The sequence below is a fragment of the Strongylocentrotus purpuratus genome, unplaced genomic scaffold, assembly GCF_000002235.5.
Source record: "Strongylocentrotus purpuratus isolate Spur 01 unplaced genomic scaffold, Spur_5.0 spur5_scaffold_19, whole genome shotgun sequence".
NCBI classification, from domain to species: Eukaryota; Metazoa; Echinodermata; class Echinoidea; order Camarodonta; family Strongylocentrotidae; genus Strongylocentrotus; species Strongylocentrotus purpuratus.
Window position 1 is genome coordinate 22144394 of NW_022145604.1, and position 16250 is coordinate 22160643.

General features: G+C 36.6%; 1 protein-coding gene across 6 annotated transcripts in view; it reads right to left on the reverse strand.

Moving 5' to 3' along the window:
• LOC583383 (band 4.1-like protein 5) overlaps nucleotides 1-16250 on the reverse strand; it is a 60509-nt gene that overhangs the window by 19000 nt on the left and 25259 nt on the right. For all 6 annotated transcript variants that reach the window (XM_030990590.1, XM_030990592.1, XM_030990589.1 and 3 more), the window contains exons 6-11: nucleotides 16057-16177; nucleotides 5486-5573; nucleotides 4787-4945; nucleotides 3777-3946; nucleotides 2908-3020; nucleotides 385-439 (exon numbers count right to left, since the gene is read on the reverse strand). In XM_030990590.1, the coding sequence (XP_030846450.1) occupies nucleotides 385-439; nucleotides 2908-3020; nucleotides 3777-3946; nucleotides 4787-4945; nucleotides 5486-5573; nucleotides 16057-16177 (706 nt within the window). The remainder of the gene's footprint in view (nucleotides 1-384; nucleotides 440-2907; nucleotides 3021-3776; nucleotides 3947-4786; nucleotides 4946-5485; nucleotides 5574-16056; nucleotides 16178-16250) is intronic.

The window sequence follows — 16250 nt, forward strand, 5'->3', positions numbered from 1 at the left end:
GGCTCAGTAACACTTGTCCTCCAAAAATATACCAGATTCATGAAAAGAAAGCACAAACTTCCTACACACATTGTATCCATTTTCAATCTATGACCACATTGATTTTGAAAGTTTGAAATGTACATGTGTACATTTCAAAATGTACAAGTGTATCGGAATAAATAAAGTTGTCCGGCACTACACCGTAGTGACATTACCCATTTAGCAGATTTGATATTCTCATACATATAGTGAATACAAGTTTAAAAAATTCATAGCTTTTTTATTTTTTGTCTGATCCTCTAAATTCTGATTTGTCTGCTTTCTTTCAGAGTTGATTGCTCTTGATGTTGGATTACCCTTTAATTATTAAACTGCTTGAGAGGAATGAAAATAGCAACATACCCTCCAGGTGATGGTATTGTCTGTCCAGCACGAAATCTGTTTGCCATCTCAGCAGCTAAATAAAGAAGAAAAAACAGGAGAGTTAAATTCATGAATGTTCACTATAAAATAATGACAAAACATAAAAAGCAGTCATTTCACCATTATTTTTGCATTAAGAGTTGTCTGTCATGGTGCACACATACAATAAGGTGTTAGAGTTACACATAGAAATATTGAGGAAACTTACTGTTAAGGCTAGTTCAGATATGACGTGGTCAATAGCCGCAACAAAAAATCAAAAAAAATGTTGCAGGTTTTTTACAAGTAAATGAATTGTAACTGCTTACAACAATCGTAATATGCATGTTCACTTAACTCTGTTTTATAAAACATAAACATGTGAAGCTTTTAACTAAACGTCAATAAAAACCTGCCATCGTTTATTTCTGCATATCTGAACGTAGCTTTACATTAGGTTTACATTGTACATGAAATAGATAGTGTTACAACAACCCTCGCTAAACACAAGTAAACTGATAAAATGAACCTACGAGCAAAAAGTGGCAAAAAAGGTGAGCCCAACATGCCCAAGATGGATCTAGCTAAGCCAGATGCGGCCCGAAACTACTCCGATCCCGTAGAGTCAAGTGATCTAATGCCCGACATAGCAGCAACTCATTGTCACACGTCACCTATTGTGTCAGGCACTTGCTTGCAAGCACCAACCAGCAAGACTAAATCCACCGCAGACGTGAATTCAATTTTACAGTCGATATCGTCAGCAGTTAAGCTAGCGGTGGGTGAAACGAATGATAAGATAAATAAGAAGCTAGAAAAAGGCCCCAGGACCAAGAACTCGAACAAGATATGGAGACCGTGCCTTCAGCGTAGCTCCTCTGAGACTTGGAACAGGCTTCCTCTTGAGTTGCGGATTGCTCCTTCAATGGACTCATTTAAATCCTCCCTGAAAACATTCCTTTTTAACTCTCCCTGTTAGTCTGTAGCTTTTAATGTCATACTCTTGTTATTCACGGTACATGTATTGTAATTGCCTTAATTGGAATTTATAATGTTTTGGGCCAAAAATTAATTGTATTCTATTGTATGTTAATGTATTGACTACATGTATATGTGCTCATGTATTTTGAACTAATGTAGGTTGATAAGTAAAAATTAATTATAGGTTGTAAATAGGATATTGAATGTACTATTATCTGAGAATCGCCATTTTGTGTAAAGCGCTTAGAAACATATTGTATTAAGCGCTCTAGAAGTACAATGCATTATTATTATTATTAAGCAACATCAGTGATATAGAAACATTCTTGCAACTACCAAAGTGAAACTTGCAGACCCGGAGACTGCCATGAATAACACAACACACAGAGTGTTGGACAAATTGAGGATAAAGCGATCCCGAAGATTATAGTTGAGTATCGCAAGCTGGTCCAGGGGGGTGTTTCATAAAGCTGTTCGTAAGTTACGCACGACTTTACGCACGAATGGTGATATGTTCTTGTGCTACATGTAAATGATTGAGAATCTGATTAGCACCCAAGAACATGTTCCAGTCGTGCGTAAATTCGTGCGTAACTTACGAACAGCTTTATGAAACACCCCCAGGACTTAGAAGAAAACCTGACCCTCCAAGAGATCCACGACATAAGCTCAACCTACTGATATACGGAGCAAAGCAAGCCTGGAGGTAAACGCATGTACACAGTAGCTGCCTCGATCTTCTCTGGCCTTCTAGGCATACAAGAGGAGAAAACCGCGCAGATTCCACTCGCAAATGCTCAGAGATTGCCTCTCCTGAGTCATCAGAAACCAGACGACAGAAGACCCAACTAGACAATTTTTACAACGGCAACTACAGTTAGGCCAGAGAGGGCAGCACCAGCCGTGGGCATATTTGGCAAAGGCACTTCCGTTTCCCATACAAAATTGCTTTTGATGATTAACTTACTCTGTTCACATTGATGTGTATTTCATATGTATTGTAATTTGTAGGTATATTTGCACTTTTTTGTTTTGTTTAATATGTAATTGTTTATCAGTCTATTTTGTTTGTTATAGCGCTTAGAGACTTCGGTGGTAAGCGCTTTATAACTTAAGTAAAAATTTTTTCAATTATTATTATTATTTTTACAATGGGTAAAGAACTGGAAAGTCTGGTAGATTTATTACTATAAGTAACAGATTATGATAGGGCCAACATAGATCTCGTCAAATCACCGGGGAGATCATGACCCCTGAACCTCAGTTTAGTAGAATAAGGAATAAGTAAACACTGCAGTACATTCTCTTTGAGAGCTGGAAGAAACCTTGTCTTCTCGTCTTCCCCAGTATAGTATCTGCACATGTGCTGACCTGCGTAGTGTTGGAGAAAGGTCACCATCTATGGTCGAACATCTTTTCGGTAAGGTCGATATCAATTAATGATGTATTATAAATATACAATGGTATACACAGTCAAAAGTGTTTCATTCTGTGATTTATCATCAGAAGACTAATTTTTTTTTCTTAAAGACGTTTCTTTACCTTTCTTCTTTGCATACGAGGGTCTTCTTGAGAACCTCTGGCTCGGCCTCCTCTCAAACTGCATGGAGCGTCGCGACCGGTTAGTTTTTGCCGTCTGGAATTCTGTCCTTCCACTTTGAATTACATGGAAAACAAAGAGAAAGGAATCAAATTAAAAATTACTTTCTATCTCTTTTGCTTTCCTGCCTGCTGGTTCTGTATATACCAGAAAAAGGGTCTAATAAACTCACAACTCATTTGAATCCTAACTGCCCAGTTTCTGCTCAGATGGGGTCATGGCAAAGTATATTTCAGAGTTCCCTAGACTTATCTTTAGGTGTGAAAGGGTGATCGATGAGTGCTACTGCATATACTCGAGCAATAATAGCTCATAGCTATATTTTGTCACAGATACAGTCATCAAATAGGGTTCCAGTTAGGGTTGCATTAGAGTGTTGGATTCGGTTTAAGGGTCAAATAAATAAAATAGGGTAAGGGTTATGTATAAAGTTAGGTCAAAGGTTGAATTAAGGAGGTCAAAGAGTGGGGGATTTTATGCAGAGCAATTAACCGGTTTACTAACCAACTAAATTATATGCATACTTTTTAAACAATGGTCGTTTTTGACAATCTGAAATCATGTCCGAGGCTTGTCTGACATAGCAGCAAGTACTGTATGCAGAGTGGATTCGAAATGTAGTTTACTCATTAATAACAGGTTGATGGAATAACTACGTCCCCAGGAAAGAAATTTAAATATGTAAGTAAACTGGTCTATTGTCACCAGAGTACATGTTGTAGAACCACAGGGGCAAAGTAAACATAGATCAGAGTTAGAGAGACGTATATCTTTAGGGGAGGGGGTCAAATGTCCTGTAAAAAGCACTGACCTGTATCTGAACCTTGACCCCATGCGGATGAACCCTTGCCTCCCTTGCTGCTGCTTGACCGGACCTCGTAATCTGAAGAAGGCGTGATGCTCCACGGCGCACTTCCACAGGTGCTTGCAGGCCTGGGATGATTCTAACCGGAATACAAATGTGTGCTGCTGCTCGTTGCCCTGGTAACGGAAGAGAAGATTGGTGGATTGTGAATCATGTGACAAGAAATAAATATAGTCCCCCACCAGCCTTCTGTAAAAGAGCTAACTATTTAACCCAACAAATATTGGAACGATCGAACACCGAAGGTTCTCTGGGGTTTTTCCGGTTGTGTAAATGGCAGTAAAAAAAAAAATTAAAAAAATAATAATTTCAAAATGGTGTTTGGGCTGTGTAAATGGGCATACCAGTAGTTTCAATGTTATAACAGCCGTAATTCTCATCATCATTGTGTACTTCCTCCACCATTTAGAGGTGTCGTGGTCGAGTGAATATGTCTCCAGACTGCAGATCGCAATATCCGCGGTTTGAGTCCCGCCGCAGCACTAATGTCCTTTGGCAAGACATTGATCTACATTTGCCTCTCTTAACCCAGGTGTTATATAAGTACCAGGTAGGATGCGAAAGCTAATGTGGTTAGATGAGCAAGTGTGTGCGCTTGTAAAAATGACGCCTGGCTGGAATGCTCCCCAGGGAGTGGAGAATGTGCACACATCATGTGCGGGTAAGCCTGGGGTAATAATATACAGTCAAACCTGTTTTTAGTGACCGCCCAAGGGAAACACAAAAAGTGGTCTTTATAGACAGGTGGTCTTTGACAGGTTCCTTTATTACATGTTTCAATGAGAAACTATTTTCAAGGGAAACTAAACATGTGGTCCTTGGAGACAGGTGGTCTTTATAGACAGGTCATCACTAAAGCAGGTTTGACTGTATCTGTAAAGTGCTTTGAGAGAACAAATTATTATTATTATTATTATTATTATTATCATTTATCACCAGCTACTTCAAGAGCTCACCTGCTCATCGTCCTCCACCACCACCAGATGGAGCTTCTTAGATTTGAAGTCCAGACGGGTCACTTTGGGCCAGAAGAAGAGGCCTATCTTGGTTTCCCCCTCATAGACCAGGATCCCTGTCGGAGTTAGACCGAGATGGTAGTCCTGTGCGTCTCGGCCCTAAGGGAACAATCAAATGACGAGGGTGATAAAAGAGAATTTAAAATGTGGAATATGGTACCATACATGAATTTACAACTCTATACTATTCTATAATGAACACAACTATGCCTGAAATATACTCATTTTGCATAAAACTACTACATTTGCCACTCTCTACCCAGGGAAGAAATGGGGACCTGGTAGGATGACAAAAGCCGTTGTGGTATAAATGCTATATGCCCTACTGTGACCATATGGTAGGAATACTTCTCAGGGAGTGGAGACGGTGCACACTGTGTGTGACTGAATCCGATGACCGGGTAATGACATCTGGTGATGCTCAGTGGCTCAGTGGCTGACGGGCTCATGATCAATTGGGCAAAAAGAATTTCCATTTTCGGTTTAACTTAATAAAATTTGGAGTGGACTTTAAAATATTTATTATTATTATTATTATTAGAGATGGTATTTCGTATTAAACGCTATATAAATCTAGATTATTATTATCGACATCCTTAGTCCCATATACTTAAAAAAAAATGTATCCTTTCCATTTACCTGTACTACGTGTAGATCAACACCGTACATCTCTAGCCATTTAGCTTTGTTCAAGTAGTTCAGCTCTGCCTGGGCCGGGTTCAATCCACTGTAGGTACAGGAAGAAAAAAAAGAGGAGAAAGAAAAATAGAGGTTAGAAATGTGAAATGTGAATAAACACCAGATGAGGCACTGAAAATTGGTATTCAATGGTACCAAAAGGTTATCTAACAGATGCAAAATCAAAACAATCGACTATTAGAGAATTTAATTTCAATGTAGCATTTGCTATTTTGGCAAGTCGGAGCTCTATTGACTCACATAAAGGAATGTTAACAATAACATCTAAGATTTCAGTATATCCGATGACTCAATCCAACTTCAAATCCTACTAGAACTCGGCTCTAGTATTATATTTCATCATAATAACTTATATTTTGCGTCAATTCATGATCATAATTCCATATTATACAATACAATAATACTTGGTAACGTACACATATGGGACATGCATTGAGCCTTGACCTAGCCCATTTCAGGTGTAACTTCAACAAAAAACGGCCTTGGAAGGTCCATGACTGCATTTTGACAGATCAAATTGATTTTTCTACCGAACTGCCAAGAAACATAGGCAAGAAGATCAAACACCGACATCCGCTGATTGTATTGACATAGCCGACATTGCAATCAACTGTGCGGTGTTCTCTACGAATTGTAAATACTCCGGACCACAATGCAAATATTTTTGTGCAAGGTTTCAAAGGTCTGCAAAAATTACAGCCCTGCAACGATATGAGTAATTTACTTTAATTGTAGAGAGCCAGAAGGGCATTCTCCCTGTTTAAAATGATTCAAGTTTAAAATTATTGTAGCTGGCAGCAAAAATCTGAGAAATAATGTATTTTGATAAGATTGTCAAGGAAGGCCATTAATATATGACCTTCATGAAAAGGTGCACCTGTAGACACTAGACAAATTGTCAAAAGCCATAAACTGTAATCAAGTACAAAAGTGCAGATTTTATGCAGTGTTAAATTCTATTGCAGTTATAAATTTCTTCTTTTTTTAACACTGAATCAGACACAATTTATTTCTATTTGTTTTGTAAATTTAAGCATGTTTATGAAGGTAAAAATATACATCTCCATTTTTTTTTTTTTGAGAGAGAAAAATATATACTACAGTCAAACCTGCTTTAGTGACCACCTGTCTACGAAGACCACCTTTCTACAAAGACCACTTTTTCCTTTGAAAATGGTTTCTCATTGAAACATGTAGTAAAGGAACTTGTCTACAAAGACCACTTTTTGTGTTTTCCTTGGGCGGTCGCTATAGACGGGGTTAACTGTAATTTCACCTTGTTATTAATAACATTTTTATTGAATTTTTAATCAAAGCTCACAATTCCCTTTAAGCCTATACGTCACATTAAACATATGAACTCCAGTGTTTATGAGACCCATATCTAGCATGTGTTTGAGGTTGTTATTATCATATGGTCTGTATTTATTTGACCCTACATGTATGTCCTGTAGCCATACCATGCTGAGTTCGGTCAGCCCCCACCAAATGATTTTTTTTTCCTCTCCGTACCAGCCACATCCTTCAGTCACTATTAATTTTCTCACCCTAGTCCCAATATAGGTCATTCCATGTCAAAATCTATTTCTATGCTACATGTATGAGTCTCTGGAGCAAGGTTTTAGGTAAGCCTACAGAGGCCCAACATTTTACCCTGCAATGATTGCTCCAGCCTCTGTTTCAACAAAGATAATAGGGTTAAGGATTGCAATTGGGTTTTAGGTTATGTTTAGGATTTAGGGATAATATGTTTAGTAATAATAATATACTATTCTGGGTAACTAAATCTCGGTTTGTATAGGGTGCGTTCAATCGAATTTTCGAAGCTAGAATCACAAACATGAATCACAATTCAAAACGCCGTTACAAAAAGCAAGGTCACTGCGGTTTGCGTTCAAGCGATTTTTCATCAACGCTGATTCTAGCTCATTGCGAGCCAAACCACTGCGCATCACACTGCGCAGTATGGCCCAGGAACTTCGGCGCGCGCTTTCTGGAATTGTTTACGGCCGACTGTAGACTGCTGTTTTGAGCATAGATCGCAATAATAAGACAAAGAATGAGAAGGTGATAGAAGGAAGAAACAAAGAATAACATAAGGAAAGACAGAAAGATAAAGTCGATAGAATAATTAAAACAAAGAATAACATAAGAGAAGGTGAAAAAAGGAAGAATCAAAGAATAACACAAGGAAAGATAGAAAGAGAAAGTAACAGAATGATTAAAACAAAGAATAACATAAGAGAAAGTGATAGAATTATAAAAACAAAGAATAACATAAGAGAAGATGATAGAAGGAAGAAACAAAGAATAACATAAGGAAAGACAGAAAGAGAAATTGATAGAATGCTTAAAACAAAGAATTACATAAGAAAAGGTGATAGAAGGAAAAAACAAAGAATAACATAAGTATAGAAGGAAGAAACAAAGAATAACATAAGGAAAGACAGAAAGAGCAAATGATAGAATGCTTAACACAAAGAATAACATAAGAAAAGGTGATAGAAGGAAAAAACAAAGAATAACATAAGTATAGAAGGAAGAAACAAAGAATAACATAAGGAAAGACAGAAAGAGCAAATGATAGAATGCTTAACACAAAGAATAACATAAGAAAAGGTGATAGAAGGAAAAAAAACAAAGAATAACATAAGAATAGAAGGAAGAAACAAAGAATAACATAAGGAAAGACAGAAAGAGAAAATGATAGAATGATAAAAACAAAGAATTACATAAGAAAAGGTGATAGAAGGAAGAAACAAAGAATAACATAAGGAAAGACAGAAAGAGCAAATGATAGAATGCTTAAAACAAAGAATTACATAAGAAAAGGTGATAGAAGGAAAAAACAAAGAATAACATAAGTATAGAAGGAAGAAACAAAGAATAACATAAGGAAAGACAGAAAGAACAAATGATAGAATGATAAAAACAAAGAATAACATAAGAAAAGGTGATAGAAGGAAAAAAAACAAGGAATAACATAAGAATAGAAGGAAGAAACAAAGAATAACATAAGGAAAGACAGAAAGAGAAAATGATAGAATGATAAAAACAAAGAATTACATAAGAAAAGGTGATAGAAGGAAAAAACAAAGAATAACATAAGTATAGAAGGAAGAAACAAAGAATAACATAAGGAAAGACAGAAAGAGCAAATGATAGAATGATAAAAACAAAGAATTACATAAGAAAAGGTGATAGAAGGAAAAAACAAAGAATAACATAAGTATAGAAGGAAGAAACAAAGAATAACATAAGGAAAGACAGAAAGAGCAAATGATAGAATGATAAAAACAAAGAATAACATAAGAAAAGGTGATAGAAGGAAAAAAAACAAAGAATAACATAAGAATAGAAGGAAGAAACAAAGAATAACATAAGGAAAGACAGAAAGACAAAATGATAGAAGGAAAAACAATGAATAACATAACGGAACAGGCCACGATGGTATAGTGAACGCAAATTGCATGCAAAGCGGGCGCGCGGTTTTTCCCAAACCGGAAGAGGCTTCGTCATACAATCATGATTGAGAACTCCGTCCGTTCAATCGAATTTTAGCGACCGTGATTCTTTTGAATCATGATACAAAACGCATCTTTTTCAGCGTTTCATGTTTGTGTTTTCAAACACGTTTATTTTTACGACCGACGAAAAAATCGCTTGAACGCATTGCGTTTTAAACTAAACGTCTTTAGAAACCGTGATTCTAGGGTGAAAAAGTGTCGATTAAACGCACCCATAGAGCGCTTAAAGATAAAGATCAGTTCTGGTCATGCGATTGCATTGTGAAAGAAACGTTGTGGAATCGATCAGAAAAGGTTGATCATCTAGCATATATAAGTATTGGTGTGTACTGCAAGGTTCTGGAATCATCAAATGATAAGAAATTTGGCCCAGTCTTGGTAAAGTTACAAGCACTGTCTACAGAAGATGACTATGCGACACGTGCGCGATATCTATCAGGTCCAAATAGATATACTAATTTACCAAATATATCAATACGTAGGTGGCTTCTCGGCAAAATTTGTATCATCACGTATTAGTCAAAACATATTCTTTCACATGCGCTTCCATTTCATTTTTTGAGAGGGGAGCGTTTCCAAAACTGGTCTTTACCTTTAATACATCAATGATGTCTACAAAATTTTTCAATGACCTATTCAGACATGTAGTTTGAAACATACAGTTGTAGTTCACCCGATGGTTGATTTGTGTGAACACAATGCTACTGCCAATGAGCCTATTGATCTCCGAGACCTTTCCCATCTGTCAGTAATCTGCTACATTCCTAACCAGAGTGCAATGTCTGATGCAAACATGAAACATATTGTTTGAGGGGAAATACCCCTGCTACAAATCAAAATTGCACAAACAACAATGATGATGATGATGATGATGATGATGATGATGATGATGATGATGATGATGATGATGATGATGATGATGATGATGATGATGATGATGATGATGATGATTTGATGATAGTAATAATTAGGCCTAGTAATAATAGTGATGACACTGACGACAATAATTTTAATGATGATGATGATGGATATGATGATGGACAGATGGAGATGATGATGATGATGATGATGATGGCAATAATAATGACAATAATATATTATTAATATTAATGATAAATTAAAATATTAAAATCAAAACATGATGAAAAAGTTCACATTCATCTAACCCCATGTTCAAGAGTGAGAAAGTGACAGGTAGACAGAGAGAGTGAGAGAGAGAGAGAGAGAGAGAGAGAGGAAGAAAGAGGGAGAGAGAGATAGAGAGAGAGATGAAGAAAGAAAGAGAGGAAGAAAGAAAGAGAGGAAGAAAGAAAGAAAGAGAGAGAGAGAGAGAGAGATGAAATGTGATATTAAGTTTCTATGAAAATCTCATAAGCCAGCAATTTGTAACATCAACAATTACAACATTGTTGTCAAAACTTGTGACTGTTTCTCAATCTAAAATCTATGTTATTGCTTAAGAACCTTAGGGCCTACAAGTATACATGTATCCTTTAAACATTGGACTTTTCAGTGCGAAAAATTTGATTTGATGTATGGAATTCAGAGTAATCTACACATAACATAACATAGAGAACAACAAACAAAGAGAATTGATACTTGAGCTCTGACCGTCTGTGTCATACTCATAAACAAGCTGTCACAAACCATGATCTCACTAAATTCATAAAAACTTTTTTTATTTGGTTACTCCTTGGTTCTCCCTCTCTCTCTTCATCTATCTCTGATTTTGCATGCATTTTCCTATTATCATGATATTCAAGTGAATTGTCAGGAGCTGACATACATTTAATAGATCAAGCAGTATTTTGAAAAGTTAAACATACAACTGTGTATATTACTGCCCCTCCCAATATACCTAGGTACATGTAATAAATTGTAACAACCTCGAAAACCCTAACTAAAGTCACACCGCCAAACTGACCCCTAACTGAACTAAGTTGCATAACCAACAAGATATTGGCCATCCACATAGTATATACAGTATATATATATATTTTTTAAAGACTACTATTAGTCTGGGACCAGTTTTACAAACCCATCAAAAGACTTAAGTTTGAGGACACCCCATTTAAGAAAGACATGTTTTTAAATGAAATCCAAGTTTCTTTAAAATGTCCATGATCTTTGACTTAATATAATGAGAGTACCGACAGTTTTGTAAAATGCTACTGTAGTTGTCCTTTTCAGCGATATGAGGGAGCGGACTTAACAGGTCCCATCACAAATACATCACTGAAACACCCTTCCGTCTTGCTTAGCAACCCAGCAACGATGCACACCTTCTATTAGTCTGATGGTGGTTAATGACATGCAATTACAGAGCAAAAACTAACTTTGTAAAGTGTCAAGCCAAATTAAGGATTTTAAAGCTTTTTTCCCTTTTAAATTTCCTCAGCGACAGACACCATATGGTAACTACATGTACATACTACCATGGATATTACATATAGAGTCAATGTGTGCAATGGCGATGTTTACTCCTTTACTCATGCTCCTTAATTTGTTATATTGTACAATTCTAAAACTCTGAGTCATAAGTTATTGAGCTAAATCATGAAGTGTCAGAATTTGTCCTGAAGAAGGTACTTCTACTAATCTTACAAAATTAAAATCAAATCAAATCAAATCTCCCCAAGTACATGTACCCAACAACCTAATACTGTCCTTGCAGTTGTAACTACAATTTTACAAATCAGGATGCTTACACATAACTTTCTTTGATTATATGCAGAAAGGAGTGTCAACTTGCATTTAATTTAATTCTATAAAACACAACTGACGACATCTATCAATGAATCCTTTCCAGTGTATAAATACATGTATTTTACCCATGATGTACAGTGACTGTATTTATTCATTTATACTGTACACAGACTGCACTATTCCACCTTCTATATTAATCAAGGTTATGTAGCCTTAGATTCATGAGAAGAATGCATTTAAACAAATTAAAAATATTGGTTAATTGTGTTTGGTTTTACAAAAAATGAAGAAAAAAAAATGAAAATCTCAAGACTTTAAGATAGGAAAGGGATTATAGAGGAAGGGGCTGGGACTGGCAGTATACATAATTAGAACAGGTCCTTGCCAATGACGTTACTTTTATTATGTACCAGTTACTAATACGCTTGGAAGTAAGGCTAGAATTGAAAATAGACTGGAGGCTAGGTAATAAAAGCCATTGTATGTGGCTTTGAATCTCGATTGAAAAGCTCCAAATGAGTTCAATCGCATAGGAAAACATTGTAAAGAACCTAACCCTTGATAGCTGCAGTTCTAGAAAAAAATGGGGAAAAAGGAAAACTTCTTCTTTCTTCTACCGTAAATATACCTCAGTCAGACTGTCTGACCAACTCAAAACTGACTGACTTGGGGCCATTCAGATTTATGCTACATGTTAAAGCCATTTTGGTAATATAACCAAATTTAATGCATGCGTCTTTGTGAATCACCTGAATATAAATGGTTTCATTATTTCAGAATAAATGTATTTCAATAGTCAGAATTGGAATTGCATATATTACTTGTTGTTCGGGTAGGGCAAACCATAATTTGTTTCCTACATGTACCTAGCAAAAAAATAATGTATGCAATTCGCATTCGATTATTGAGATAGAATTATTTGTAACAGGTGAATGAAATAATTAATATTGAGGCACTTCACAAATTTGAATGATTAAATTTGGTTACATTTCTAAAATGGCCTATTGCATAAACCTGACTACAAACAAGATATTGCAATAACCAGTTAAACAACTGGAAAGCATTGTGATTTAATATGGTGCGAATCGCATACTGCTTTACATGGAAAATCAGGAGCTGCTAATTACCATATATACTTCAACATAGAGCTAACAGCTTTCTGACTTTGAGGTTTGAACAGACTTTTTGTTTTCCTGACATATACATGTAACTGCTTTGATGGAGTAAGGCTCTTCTTATTCTTGTGAACTCTTAAAACCTGTCTGCACTAGTTTGGCCAGGAGGGATTAGACCACCCAGCATGGTCACTGACAGGTGGTTATCTCACCAAATCAGCTCTCAATTAACATAAGAAAAAGAGGATCATGGGGGACCAACGGGCACCGCTTAGGCATTAGGTTTTCTATATAGAGGGAGCAAGTAGCTACAAGTAGTACAGTGGGGCTTTAAGAGATCTAGCATGTGACTTCCAAGGCTATCCATCCCACTGATCTATCCTGCTGGGAGTGATATAACAAACAGCCACAAGAATGTCCTGGCATCCACGGAATGTTATCGTCTTCTCCTTCTTCTGCTTTCAATTTTCCATCATGTATTTCTGCTAATTATTGCTTAAATATAATATATTTTGATTGCTAGTCTGTTATATTTCCTCTTTGACATACATGTACATGCTTTGATTTTCCATCTGTTATTATTCTTCCTTTTCTGCCAATATTTGCTTTGGACCACTGGGTCCGTATCAACAAAAAGTATGTATATATTATTCATATTTCCCTTGTACATGAACTACAGAGGCTCTAAAACAAGGTGAAATTGCAACATGTTAATGATTTTTGTTAATCTTATTGTCTATATATACTAAGGTACTTATTTATTTAATTCAACAACAAAAATGGGATATAAAAAATGAGGTGGGCCAAAAGAGAGAAGGAGGAGGAGCGGGCAAGAAACTAGGAACTAGTTATATTTTGCCTATTAGGGTCCAGTGGAAAAATAATTGGATCTGCCACTCATGCATGTACTCCCCCAGTATGAGCAGGGCCCTGCTTCATAAAACTTGTCATCAAAAACTAGTTACACTAACTGTTTAGAAGCTACTGAAATCACCGCAATTTATTTGGCTGAGAGCATATTTGTTACAGGAATTTAAGATTTGTTACTAATAACAAGTTTTATGAAACAGGGACCAGCGTTCCTATCGTGCCGAGGGTACAAGGAGATCTAACACTCTCCATGACTTCTTTTTCCATCTGAATGCAATCCTGAGTGACGCTGTTAGACATCATTACAATGTCATACCAGCCGCAGGAATGCTGAAGGTATCTCAAGAATTACACATGGTTGAGAGAGAGAGAGAGATGAAGCAGACACAGACAGAGAGACAGAGAGTGAGAAGCGTCAGAGAGAGAGAGAGAGAAAAGGAGAAAGAGAGAGAGAGAGAGTGAGAGCAAGAGAGAGGAAATATGAGAAAGAGAATTAGGAAGAGAGAGAGAGAGAGATAAAAAGAAAAAAGAAAATAATAAGAGAAAATTATAAAGAGAGAGAGAGAGAGAGAGAGAGAGAGAGCGAGCGAGATATGAGACAAACAGAGACAAAGAGAGAAAGTATAAGAGAAATTAGGAAGAGAGAGAGAGAGAGAGAGATGAGACAAAAACAGACGAAAAGAGAAAAAATGAGTAAGAGAAATTAGGAAGAGAAAGAGAAAGAGAGAGAGGGGGGGGGGGGGGGGGGGGGGGGGGGGGGGGGGGGGGGGGCGGGGGAAGAGTGAGGAAGCTAGAAAGAGACGGGGGATCATAGCTATTGCAGATAGAGGCAAAGAAAGTGTGCTATAAAAGCGATATAGAGAAGAGTACAGAGCCAGAAGGATATTGATGGAAGGAGAAAGGGGTATTTAAAGAATGAGCTTGAAGAAGAAAAAAATCCTGAGAAACAACAGTGCAAAAAAGACATGATAAAAATAAAACCTCTTGGAGACTGGCAGGGAGTCTAATCATCTAGAATCACTTCACGAGAGCTCATTTGGATTAATTCTCATCCACAGCCTCCCTTAGTCACACTATCAATGTTTAATAAAAAAAAACTCAACAACTTATTTTTAGCCCGCAATGATAGACGTGACAATTATGTCTCTGTTTGATATCAGAGCAGGAATTAAACGGATTTGGGATACAATATAATTATTTCTGCTAACAACCCTCATGCTCAGGAAGTGTGTGTCTATTGATAAACCGAGTTTTCCTCGCATTTTTAGAAAGGGATTAAAAATTGGAAAACGGCCTTTGTTTCACTTGATTGCAATTGCAGGTAATGTGCCATGTCTTGTGAATCTGTTTTTTTTTTTTTCTTCATCATCCAGTTATATTTCAAGGTTGCTCTTCATTGCCAGGATTTTATCTCCAGTCTTCACATACATTGGTTTGGATTGATCAAATTAGCTTCTAATGTATTTAACCTACTATTTTAATACTACCAATTGTCCCCATTTCCTAGAAATGTATTTTTAGATGTTCATGCAGATTTCTATAAATCCCTTACTCATCTTTTGTATAGTTTTGCACAATTCTGTTTCCTTATGAGGCTACCATTTTATCCAATATTCACTCTTCTTTGGCTTGCTCTATGCTTTCTAGGTCTGTCTTCATCAGCCCGAGTTGGCCAGTAGCCCACTATTTCGTGATCTGAGAAACTAGCCCGAAGTTACCAATTGCGTCATCATTAGCTCGAAACTCGAGCTCAAGAAACTTGCTCAGTGTTCGCACATAGTGCGAGTCTTCGGGCTAGTTAAGACGGACCACAAATAATGGGCCACTTTGCAAACTTGCCCAAGATATCCCAAGCAAATAGCCAGCTATTTTCGTCTTCACCTGCCAAATAGCTTGCTATTTCTTGATCCAGCTAATTTCCAAGATCAGAAATAGTGGGCTATTTGGCCAATTCGGGCTGATGAAGACAGGCCTTATATGTCACAAAAACACTCCCCAAAAGGAAAGAAATACAAAACAAAAACAAAAAAATAAACAACCCACCTATAAAGGCTAGTGTAAAGGTAAGCCAGAAGACTTACCACAAAGACCATCTCAACTGTGCATGCACATGAATAGCAACATGGAATAATTTCTTTTCTTTTAATTTTTTAAAAAATGTAGGTGATATCCAGCTGCATCTATTCCATGTAGTTAGGTTTATGGAATTTCGATAAAGCTTTGGCACTAAAGGTGTTTTTTAAAGAGCTTTTAAAGGACCTTAAGAATGAGAGTAATAATGGTTTAAGCTTACTGTAGTTGTTTGAATTGTTCTGTGATGTCCAGCTCCATCTGTTCCGTCTGGTTGGGTACGAAACGAAATTCTGAAACGACCTCTGGGCCGTGCTCCTCCTCCTCATAATCTCCTAACTCGGCTGAAAGAATAATAATAATAATAATAATCATAACACAAGAAAAGTGGTCTTTATAGATTTATATAAATTTAAG